Source organism: Sinocyclocheilus rhinocerous, unplaced genomic scaffold (genome assembly GCF_001515625.1).
Source record: "Sinocyclocheilus rhinocerous isolate Xijiao unplaced genomic scaffold, SAMN03320098_v1.1 scaffold662, whole genome shotgun sequence".
NCBI classification, from domain to species: Eukaryota; Metazoa; Chordata; class Actinopteri; order Cypriniformes; family Cyprinidae; genus Sinocyclocheilus; species Sinocyclocheilus rhinocerous.
Window position 1 is genome coordinate 2,824,486 of NW_015639782.1, and position 12,700 is coordinate 2,837,185.

At 38.4% G+C, this 12,700-nt stretch overlaps 1 protein-coding gene across 4 annotated transcripts in view; it reads left to right on the forward strand.

Moving 5' to 3' along the window:
- The first annotated feature begins 668 nt into the window (after positions 1 to 668).
- LOC107751992 (ligand of Numb protein X 2-like) overlaps positions 669 to 12,700 on the forward strand; it is a 19,652-nt gene continuing 7,620 nt past the window's right edge. The window contains exons 1-4 of one of the 4 annotated variants that reach the window (XM_016567812.1): positions 669 to 892; positions 5,092 to 5,645; positions 7,318 to 7,508; positions 9,664 to 9,860. In XM_016567812.1, coding sequence (XP_016423298.1) covers positions 5,251 to 5,645; positions 7,318 to 7,508; positions 9,664 to 9,860 — 783 coding nt within the window. In that variant the 5' untranslated portion in view covers positions 669 to 892; positions 5,092 to 5,250. Of the gene's footprint in view, positions 893 to 2,557; positions 2,611 to 3,705; positions 4,238 to 5,091; positions 5,646 to 7,317; positions 7,509 to 9,663; positions 9,861 to 12,700 lie in introns of those variants that run through there. The other 3 variants (XM_016567814.1, XM_016567813.1, XM_016567815.1) reach the window with 3 other exon arrangements.

The window sequence follows — 12,700 nt, forward strand, 5'->3', positions numbered from 1 at the left end:
TTTTAAATTAGAATAATATTAGGAAATTAAATCTTAAACTCCATTAGAATTAAAATATCAGTATCATTTTTGTTATAACAAGTTTAGTAAACAAAGTGAGCACAATAAAACTAAATAGGAAACATTCAAACAAGTGTCAGCAATATAATGAAGAAAGTTTTTAACTCAACTGTGTTCGTCATAAATGTGAAGTCACACTTTTATTGGGTCTGTTTGTAAGTTGTTGTGTTTATATTTAGTAAGTTTATCTGTATTGTATGTTTGGTAGACACTGTCCCAACACAGTATCTAAAGCAAATTGCTGGCCAAAACAATATTTTGAAAATTTTGTATGTTACATTTTCCTTTTTTTTTTTTTCGTGTTTCATACTTTTCTTGGTGTTTTATAAATATGTTAAAGTTTAAATGTTGCTATAATTGACTGTTTATTAGCATTGTGGCAGCTTAGCCATACAGTGTGACAACATGCCCAGCCACTGGCGCAAACTGAAAAGTGCTTTACTGTGCATTGTATAAACTTTATAAAATTGTATAAACAACGTTTAAAAATTATCCCGACTTCACATTTCAGTATTTTTGCATTTCCCAAATTCAGTATTTTTTCCCGCGTTACACACATTTGCACTTGTCCACCACGCTCTGAGTCCAAAGGTAAATTTATTCTCTACCTGCGCAAACTTCCTGTGAAAGCGTCAGATCCGACTTGTTTGTCTGAAACGCATGCTTATTGCGTCGCCTACCATTTATTAATACCTGCCGTGTTGTCCAGGTATTAAAACACGGTAAAGGAAATGATGAGATACTCATATTTTGGAATTTAGACGACGTGAAGACGGCTGATGTTTTATATTTCGACCGCGTCTTTGTTTTATTACTTCCGGAATCCGCACAGGTAAGACTAGTTTCGGTCTTGAGCGCGAAACATCCAACGCGTCTCATTTCATACACGACACACTAATCTCACAATATTTGCTTTAACTTCATCTGTAAGCTACTGTTGTTGCCTTATTATCATTGAATGTGAATGAATGAAGGTTAAAAGGACAGTAAAGCGAACATTACAGCGCTTCTTTCATAACAGGTCAGCTCGAACACATTGTAGGTGGGTTTAGCAGGTTGGGTACGTTGTTAAGATAAAGGTAACTAGGCTGAGTTACACAAAGAAACACGTGCGTTATTTGTATTGCTTCTTTGCCCAACATGTAATTCAAGGGCACTAGGTTATCCAGGATACCATCAGAATCTCCTGTCAGCTGATTGATGAATGATTTATGGCTTCTTCTTTCTCGTGTGTCACATCTACCTGCAACGTGTAGGTCAGAGGCAGACCACGTAGACCGATTCAGAAGGTTAGAAAAGTCAAATATTTTATATCAGATGATATGCTGTATTAAAGTAAAACATATTGTATGTTGTAAAGCATGCTGTTAAAATTAGCTTATGATTCTATAAAAAGGATCAATTTACCCCCCTCCAGAAGGTGGAGTCTCCTTTCAGAATAAACAACTGCAACAGACTTCCAAAAGTAAGCAATTAAAGCATGCTGTTAAAATTAGCTTATGATTCTATAAAAAGGATCAATTTACCCCCCTCCAGAAGGTGGAGTTTCCTTTCAGAATAAACAACTGCAACAGACTTCCAAAAGTAAGCAAATATGATGCATGTTGTACTTTCTTTGTCCCATTCTTCTGGTTGTTTGCTTGTGGTGTGTATTTTTTAGATGGCTTGTTTATTCTTGTAGAAGAGAAAGTGTGTTGTTCTACTTGTTGTTCACACTTGTTCTAACATTAAATGGATCGTTCATCCAGAAAATGTAAATTCTGTCGTCATTTACTTCATGTTATTTCAGTCTTGTACAGTATGACTTTCTTCTTCTGTGGAACACAGAACAAGATGTTGACAGCGTACAGATGCGGTGAAAGTGAATGATGACTGAAGCTGTCATTCCCTATCATTATGTCTCCTTATTCCTTTTGTGTTCCACATAAAAAGGAAGGTTTGGAATGACATGAGGGGGAGTAAATGATGAAACGGTTTTCATTTTTGGGTGAACTGCCTCTTTAAGGCCTAAAATGTTGATTAGAGGCAGTGCAAGTATTAATGGTTAGAGTAGACAATGTTTAATCAGCTGCCTTCAGTGAAGAAAAACTCCAGGTGACTATATACAGTGGTATATTTTCATACTTTCCAAACTAAGTCATTCTGTCGGGGCTGTGCCATTGCCCGTGTATTTATTCTATAAGGGTGTGTCTGAGGGAATGATTCATGGCCCCTGCTAGAATTGGGTAGGTGAGAGCATTTCAGACTGGGTGTTCACGTTTTCTTTGATTTACCATTTGTTCTGTAGGTGGTGGACAGGACAGGAATAATGCTAATTTATGACATCAGCACTCTGGTAATCCTAACATCTGGAAAACACTGTATGGACTTTGAAACAGTCCACATTCAGTGACTGTTTAGCACACAAACAGGTGACACATTGTGTACTCAGGGAGGTATGTGGACTTAGATTTGTTAGGTTTTGTAGTGGAATTCAACTTTGAGAGGTTCACAAACTCTAAGTCATTACGGGACAGGAGAGACTGACAAGCTGTGCCATGAGGCTATGGGGTGAGTCCATTTATCCTAGCCAGGGTCACAGCTTCAGTGGTCAAGTGCGGAAGTAATTCTTGCAAAACACATCACTGAGCCACAAGGCTGAGTGTTTTAGAATGTTTATCAAGGCTGCTCTTAATTTGTGGTGTTTACTAAGGCACTTTTACCGTTTAGTGTGTATATTTACTTTCATTGAAGGGTCCCAAACCATATCTTGTGATGAAAATATTGTTATATATATTCAGTCAATATCATAGTTGCGAGTTGCGACCTAGCCCACCCTAGAATTGTGGTGATGAATTTTACACTGGCAAGCATCAATCAGTATTTTTCTACAGTATGTAGTATTAAACTTGCATGGGCTGCAATATTAAAATTCTGGCAAGTTATTTTCATGTAATGGCTGATATTAAAATTCTGTACTGTCTCCGAAACCGTAATTAAACTTAAAATCAGGCATTTTAAATACTTTAAAAAAATGTATGCATCAGAGCATGATAATGTACAGTATGAAAATGGGATATTTTGATGTTTGCAAAAGATTACATTTAACAGTGAACTAAATTATTTTATTAAATTTTAAAGTGTTTTAAAAGCTTAACTTTGAGTGTTGTTAGATGATGGAAAAGATAACAAATGTAAAAGTAGCACAATTAAATATAAATATTTACTAGTACATACATACTAGTTTCTTTATTTAAATATATATACCATGAGAGGGTCCGTGGAAAAGTTTACATAAAAACAATTGTAGAAAATGTAAATATAAATAACAAAAATAACATTAAACAAATTCTGGAAAAAAAATGATATAAATAAATAATACATCTAACAATAGAGTACTATAGGTAGGAAAAAAGTGTAATGGAAATATTTTCCAAATAATTTTTTAGACATTTATAATATTAATTTTCCCAGTATAAACTGTGTCTTTATACATGAAATATGTAGCTGCTTTTTAAATTTTAGGATGGGGGTCCCTCGATTACATTTGATAATATTGGGGGTCTGTTGCATCTAAAATTTTGAAAACCCCGTATATATAATATCAGTTAAATATTTTATTTAGCTTTAGAATGATAAATGAATTCTACTTGACTTGCCCCTTATTTAAATGCAGTGGTAATTTTTTTGGGTTGTGAATCACTGATTTTGTGTTAATTATTGCGCTCGCTGGGTTATGTCCATTCATTTATCTGTAGAATATGAAGGAGGTCAGTGAGGGAGAGAAATATTTTCTGCTTAACCTTGGAAAACACACACACGCATAACTCACTGTGTAACTGGCCAGAGGAACTAGGTTGAGCTTAGTTCTTAGAATGCTCTGCCTGTACTAGTACCACATCAGCAGTCTACACTCCCCCTCGTCCCCTGACACACACACACACACGCATACAACACGCTCTCAACCCCTCCTCCTGGGTCGACACAGCCGGACTCTGAACGTTTCTCTGTTGAGCTCCCCTTTAACTGCATGTCCTTGCATACACACACTCACACGCACAAACACACTCTGTCCCTAGTTGAGATGACGGGCTCTGGTTTCAGTCAGGCTGCAGGCGGCCAGCGCAGCTGTTGGGCTTGAGTTTCTTGTTTTCATGCAGTGGCTGCTGGGAGTCTGACTGCACTGCCAGCATCTGAGGTGGGTTGGAATTAATGATTGAGATTTACTACCTCACATTCATGGCGGATGGTGTGTTTGTTTTGCTCATCCATTGAAATGCTGGTTGTTAATTGTGTCATTGCATTGTTATTAATTGTTTGTATTGAATGGTAGTTTTGGTGTAGTGTTATCATTATGTATTTATGGTATTCTAAAAAAGAAATTTTGTAGTATCATTATGAGGGTCACTGACATGAGTGCCCACAATAAATAAAAGGAAAAATCTAATTTAAAAAACATGCACTAAATTTAAAGTCAAATATATTATTCAAGGTTAAAAGTGTTTTTGTTATTATTATTATTAATTTAAAAAAATAATAATAATATTGAATTATTAATTCATATAAACTTTTTTGAGTGTTCAGGGAGTCACACCACATGACATCGTGAATGTAGTTTATTTAAGGTTACGATACACAAGGTTTCATTGTAGATGGATTTAGCAGAGATTATGTGGTTCACAGAGGGAAGTGGCCTTTTACTGATCGGGCATGAAGTCATTAACAACAAGCTTGTAATTTCTACACTATTCATTTTGAGTTCTTGCTCTTTTTTTCTGAGCAGCTTCTTTGTTCGCCCTAGTAGGTGAATATTGACTGCTGCCCTCCTGTCATTTCACAGAGCTTAACTGTTTTAATGACTTGAACAGTGATAGTTAGCCAAACTCAGATTGCTGTTGAGGAAGGAAACTCGTGGAAAGGATACAGCTGCAGCCCCCTTCCCATATTGTTGTGGTTAAGTGGATCCATGTCATTTCCTGTCCAGCCGGCATGAGCCCAAAAAAGAATGCTTGACGTGAGCTTCAGTTTTCCTTTGTTCTTTTTTTCCAACAGAAACTTGGGTGTAGATGAAGCGGCTAGTAGTTTGTTCTCTTTCTGGATTGGAAATATTTGATTGCTTCTCATCTGATGAAGCTGATGTAGAGTTTGCAAGCTGAGAAAGTGGCATAAGCTCTCCAGCCCTGTGGACGTCCAGCTTAACTTCTTCAGGCCATGACAGAGCCCAAGGAGTCTCCACCGGCGGGTGGCATAACGTGGGCGCGGGTGTGTAAGGAATGTGGGCAGTGTCATGATGGTCGGGACAGTCACCTGTTTGAATATCAGGATGAGGTGGATGACGAGCTGGTGTGCCACATCTGCCTGCAGCCTCTGTTGCAGCCCATGGACACGCCATGTGGCCACACGTACTGCTTCCAATGCCTCAGCAACTTTCTGCACGACCAGGACTTCTGTCCCGTCGACCGCCAGAGGCTTCAGCTGCAGCAATGCCGTGCCTCCAGCCTTCTGGTGCGCAACCTGCTGGACAAACTGGCCGTGCTGTGCCCATTCCACAGCGAGTGCCAGCAGAGCATGCAACGCTGCGAGCTGCAGCCCCATCTTCACAACAGGTTAGTGCGTGCCACAAAGGAAATGTTTACATATCACTAGAGCAACATAGCATAAAGTCAAAGAGAAATAGACATAGATAATGCAGATATCATGTAGAAATGAAATTGAATCAGTTATGAGAAGTCTGTTGATAAACATGCACATGTAGCCATTAAGAGATTACATTTGTGGAATTCCACTTATCCAGGTTTCATGTGAACAGAGAGATTTGAGAGAGCTGAGCAGGATTAAAGAATAGACATGAGTGGACCGACTGCTGAAAGAACTGGGTGACTCTATTTTACATAATGGAGTTAATTAGGAATTACATGAGTGATTACTATAGAATGTGTGCAGATAGTTCAGCCTCGTCGTCACCTCTGCCAGAAACACATGGGAGTTGACGTTTAATTTTTGCCTGTAAAGTTAAAGGATTAAGGCAGTATTAAGAGTTCAACCTTGCTCACAAGAATTCACTCAATGTTTGATTCACTGAATTAAAAAAAATACTATAAAAATACTATTTTTACGAGCGGCGTGGCAAAATACTATATAACCACTGATCTATAATAGAGATTCATTATATATAGATCAGTGTATAGAACTTGTATAATAATTATATTATAATCAGTGATGCTGTCTGTCTACACTGGATGTGGCGCGGTGAGACACGACAAATCCCAGACAGTAAACTGCTGCCGCATTATATTTATGACCTGCTGACACAAATTTCAAATGATTTTCAACGGTCCAGACAGACTTTAGCTGATGCGGCACGGTGCGGTGTAGACACTGTGTAAAGGTTGCCTGTTACATTACAGTAAATACAATTTCACTTACCACATAAACAGAGTAAGGAGAGATGGCTGAAGACGATGGCGAATGATTTGCAGATCCTGTGCACCACTGACAAACATCTAATCTTGTAAAATGTGTGGTAAGTACTGCCGCTCCATAGTATAAACAGACTACGTGCAATCGCCAATCTCGAAAGTGAAACTAAAAAGCCATCGTGCATTCAAAAGCAGTTTCAATGCCAGGTATAGCGGCTCCCTGATGCCCGAAATATATGTAGGCTAGTATAATTACCCAATGATATAACTGCGAGGGAAAATATTGAAATATATATTTTCCTCCCATGTCCCATCTCGTATTTATTCCCTTTAGGGGTTCCGTATACACATCATTTTCTTTCCGAACACGGTATTGGGATGCGGCGGATTGTGGGGGGTATTCCGCGGGGGGTGGAATCACGATGCCGGCTCAACATCGTGATATCTATCAGCCATCGGCGATGGACGATGGCATCGTCTATCGGCCCAACCCTAACCTGTACCATCTACATCCCTGCAATGCAGCAGAACCTGTTTGAGTCTTCATCTGCATAGCTCCTCTTGTTTCTGTACTGAGAATTCACACTCCCTGAGGATGTTCATCTTTAATAGATAAATGCTATGTAGCTTTGCACTGAACCGATTAAGCATTGATTTGTTTTTTGCTGCTGTTTTCTGCTGACTCCTGAATATGGCAGATCCAGAGCAGTAGTCAGCATTGGTGCATGTTTAGGATATTTTTAGTTACTGCTGCTGCCATCTGGTAATGGATGTCTTGTAGGTTAATTAAGAGCAGACCACTGAGTAATGATGCAGAAGTTCTCTCTGACTCAGTGTGCTCCAATTCTCTCTTTCTCAGATGTCCTGCATTCAGACGACTCAGGGAAGAGGCGGAGAGAAAAAAGAGACCCTCCTGGAAAGAGTTAAAGGGAAGCAAATCAGATGGAGATTTAGCTGACGCCAAGTCTACCCCGATCGCACGCACAGGTCAACTCAGCGGACCCTCAGAACCTGGACTGGTCAATCCAGCCTTTGAAGAGGGTGAAGATGGTATAGCAGCACTTTCAGTTTTTCTTGTACCCTGTCAATCAAATATTATTACAAAACCATATGAGCATTAGCTGTATTTATGATATTCCAAATTTAACTAAAATAAGGAGTATATACATAATTTTATGTAATATCAGTACAAAAATGGTTATCAGACAATATTGCAGTTTTCTTTCTTTCTTTCTTTCTTTCTTTCTTTCAGTATTGGATATTTAATTGTTCATGCATATTTCCCCTCCCCTAGATTAGCTTTGCTGTCATCTAACACTAAACTTAAAGGGGTCATATGATGCAATTTAAAGTTTTCCTTTCTCTTTGGAGTGTTACAAGCTGTTCGTGAATAGATAAGATCCCTGAAGTTGCAAAGACTAAAGTCTCAAAACCAAAGAGATATTCTTTATCAAAGTTAAGACTCTGCCACGCCCCCCTAAAACGGCTCGTTCTAACACGCCCCCACATATCTAGGTCACTATGTGGGAATATTTGCATAATGTGCCCAAATGTGCACGCAAAGAAAGAAGGCGTGGTTTCAGTAACCGCAGTTAGTGTTGAAGCAGCATGTCAGGGAGACGCTGTGTGTTTCTAGGCGAAAGCAAAATCACTTTATTTGGCCTTCCGGAAGTAGATGCATTTAGGAATCTTTAAGATTACTTACAACAGAACAGCAATGCATTTTATGGACGACCGTTTCGTGAACCTAGGAGAGGAGGTAATTCTGACTTTGCTATGATAATCTGGCGCTTCTGAATCAGCTACTGTTTTGTTATTAGTTTAAGTATTTGCTATTGACTGTTCAAATGCGGAGTTTTGCGCATCGTGTGTGTGTGTGTGAGAGAGAGAGAGAGAGAGAGAGACGGGGTCACATCACAGTGGAGTCAGCTGTCTTAACCGTGGCTTGTGTACTGCAAACACATACCAGCTTCATCACTGTGTCTGTCACGGGACTCTGTTCCCCTTTCGGGCTCTGTCTTTGCATTTATTTTGAAAGATGAAGCTCGCGATTATGGTAAGGGGCGTTACATTTCCGATGAGTGCTTGCGGTGTTCGGCCAATCACAGTGCACTGGGTCAGCTGGCCAATCAGAGCGGACTGCGCTTGTCAAAGGAGGGGGCTTTGTAGAAAACGAAGCGTTTGAGAGAGGCGGGGCATAGAGGACCTACAACAATGTACAGTATTTGAAAAATAATGTGTTTTTTTAACATTAAAGCATGTCAACATATTCTGTTACACCAAATACACAAAATAATGATCTTTAAAAAAGCATCATATGACCCCTTTAAACTTTAACATTCTGTAGCGAACACACAATAACACAATAAATAAATATAACATTTTTTGTTTTATTTAGCATTTTATTTCATTTAAAATCACTTTTTTTTGCTTTTAGTGTTTTATTTTTAATGAATTTAGGTAAAATAATTGTAATGTTGGTTATTGATTATAGCATGAAAATTATTATAATTTTATTGGTAACAGCTAAAATTTCAATATCGCTGTCTCTTTACATATATAGTATTTGTATAATATCTCTTTTTCTGTACTGTACACCACCTGGTAAGGATTAGATTTAGAAAAGAATAAAGCACATTCTTGGTGTTTTTTTTTTTTAATTACGTAACATGTTTTCGATTTGTGGTAGTTTAGGAGTTAAGGTGAGAAGAGTGTAGCACAGACAGTGAAAAGCAGAGGAAATTGATTTGCAGCCTTGGTTTACCTACTGGGTAAACCAAAACAGAGGGAATCTTTCATGTGGCCCCTTTATCCTGTGAGAACATAACCAGGATGTGTCAGGATGTTATTAATATTGCATCAAAATAAATTATGGCATTAAAACCAACGATCGTCACTGTCTGAGAACATGTATACACATAGAGATTTACATCAACTTTTTTTCTGATTAAAGCTCTAAAACACCTGGGGGGAGTTTGGATCTGTCATCTGGATTAATGGAAATGCTGTTAGTCATAAAGTCACTTAGCAACTCTCTTAATATTTCATGGGAATATTACATCCTACGTTTGTGTGCTTCCTTAAGTAAATGACTCATTCCAAAGCTGCCACGAACAAACTGCTTGTGTTTCTGCCATATGTTGAACTACTTAGAAGTTTTTAAGCATTTGTAAATCAGGTTCCTGATGGTCTTTTGGATTCCCAGACACCCCTCTGAGGTCCAGTCTTGTGGCAGAGGCGACTGTGGTGGAGCTGTTTCGAGAGGATCCAGACGAGGATCTGGGATTGCGTATAGTAGGAGGGAAGGACACACCCTTGGGCAACATTGTCATCCAGGAGATTGTGCGTGCTTCACTGGCTGCTCGGGATGGCAAGCTAGCTCCTGGAGATCATATTCTAGAGGTGAGGCATATCTCAGCTCACCATGCCATTATGTTTGTTTTAGATTATCAATTGCTATCGATTTGAACCCATTAGATGTTTTCCACCAGTTTTATCTCTCAGAATCTGTCTTTCTATCCAGTTCTCATGTTGTCAGTGTACACACCCCAGCATCATTGTGTTTACATTGCAGTCACATCCCTGAATAAAGGTCACAAGACCTTGCTTTCCTAAATGTTGGGAAATTTCCACTGGCTAGCCTAGCACATTACTGACCATGTAAAAGTGTTAACAGTTTTCAGTTGAGTTGACAAATTCTGTCATAGGTCATGTATCAAAATAAGTTTAGTTCAATACACATCCTATAGAACTGACCCACTTTTCACAAGTTCTAATTGGTCATGTTTAGCTGATTTACAGCTTATTTGTTTTGTTCCAGAATGGAAGATGGAGAAAGGGAGTCATTCACATGTTAAATTTGAAAATTCAGATTTCATTAAGACCGATTTAGACATTAAAGGGGCATTCATTAGTTCTTTAGCTAACGTTAGCTTCACTGTTCTTTGTGTACTTTTAAGTACAGAGATCAGAATTTTATTACAAAAACCCTAGTGAGTTTTAGAGTGTGGTCTGCACAATTAATTCCTTTATCTGTCCCAGCAAAATTGAAGCAACTTGGTCTCAGTCATCAAATCTGTCCACCTTGAGTATGCTGTACTGATGTTTACGCTCGTTTTTTGCCTTTGTCAGTCTTTCGGTCTTCTGGCTTAAGACCTTTTCTGCTTCTTCGGCCGTAAAGGTACTGATTATCTCTGTTTAATCTAGTAAACCATGAAAATAAGTGTTTCATTGTTTAATTTTCGCTCTCCAACATTTAGTGACACTGCAGTTCACGTCGTTTCAATACGGTGAAATACATCATTAAAACACTTTGTATAAAAAGCTATTATGCGTGCCATCTTCATCCTAAACACCGTTCAGATGACTCTTCACAAAAACACAGTGTATTTGTTTATTTGTAAAACATTTTAGCTTAGCATTAAACTACAGAATTTACCTTTAAAAAGCTCAATTACAATTCAGTTCAGTTAAGCAAATTTACTTTCTTGTTCCCACAATCCTGCGCTCTCCTAGGATTTCTGCTCCTAGCCGTCCTGGAATGCAATGCCTTAGTAAAGCGAACTAGCACGACTGGCTTCACATTCAAATTCAACCTTGAGTTTTAATGTATGCCTCCAGCTTGTCTTCTCTGAGATCATAAATATGGAAATCTGAATGAGGTCAGCCGTTAGCCCTAGGATGATCTATATCACAAGTGGAGCTTCTTTGGCTTTTTTAGGGAGCTAAGGCCTGTAAAGAGATCTGTGGATGGCTTAGATATCTTATTTCTTGAAACGGGATCTCTCTTTTTCCTCTTCTGGTTCAACACACCATTGATTATCACAAAGGACTGTTCCAAGCCTCTGGCAGAAAGATTTTCTTTCTCTCTCTTTTTTTTTTTTTTGTTTATTTATTTTTTTGTTCCAGAAGCATAAATAACAGCCATGGGTGGCGCTAAGGAGGTGCTAGCAGGTGCTTCAGCACCCCCAAGAAAGTTAAAAGCACCCCCATAGCGCCCCTACAGATTTTTTCCTGGAATCAATTATATACATGCTATAGCCAATTGTATTTAATAATTAAGATGATCATAAAAAAAAAAATAAAAAAAAATTGGACTCCTTATGCATGCATAACTTGTGCAATGCTATAACGACGCAGCTGTCGCACTTTTCGTAATGTCATTATAGCATTTTATTTTAAAAATGGAGCACTTCCTTGTGCTAAGTAGGCCTGCCCCCGACTAAAGATTTTTCTAGTCAACTAGTTGCACGTTATATTAATGTATAGGCAGGCGTATTAGGCTATTTCGCGCTCAAGCTCGCGCATAAAGCAATTGCCTCAAAGCACCGGCAAAATGATTATGAATGTGTCGGGGGGAAAAGAAGACATTTTAATTATTTATTAATAAACGCTTTCTGAGTCAGTGTCGGGTGCAAATGAAGTTGCCGAATGCCGACGCTGACTCGCCATCTCCACATGGACGTGCTTTTAATAGAAATATACCTTTTCATATGGACTACAAAATTAAAGAATATTACAAAATAGAGTGGGCGAGTTTTCCTTAAATGTATTTTATTATTCATATAAAAAATAATAATAACCTGTTTTGGCTATATTTACTATTAATTGCAGGACTCCAGACTGCGACCATTTTTTCTGCCTGTGTGACTGAATTTTGTGAGCAGTCGCACTGACGCGACCACCGCGTTGTTCAACTCATATGCTGCCATTTCTGTTGCATATGAGATATGCCATGCCTCGTCTTATTCGTTTTTGTTAATAAACGTTTTGTAAGCTAGTTTGTCATTGTATCTGACTGTTTTATTGTTGTTGTGCTTTTTAATTAAAAATAACAATTAGTCTTAAAAAGTGAAAGGTACAGATGTAAGCAAAACAGACAATTATCTTTTATTGTAAAACGTGACAACAAGATCCCGAAATCGAAAGTGAAAGCATCCGAAGCCAGGCTTATAACACAGCAAAAGAGGAACTCCCCTTCACAAAATTCAAATCACAAATAATACTACTGATGATGAAAAAGAACGGGTTGAATGTTAACCACTTTCATTTCCATATAACTTTGAACTATGATAAAAGTTCATCAGCATGCAATGACTAATCCCATGTTGTAGCAAAAAAAAAAAAACACGTGCTCCTGCTACCACCTGAGAAAGTTCGTCGCAAAAGAGCGACCAGTGGGAAGAATGAGTCTGGAGCCCTGTATAGGCTATACAGTGCATGAAAAGCAAACTGGTGCTCTT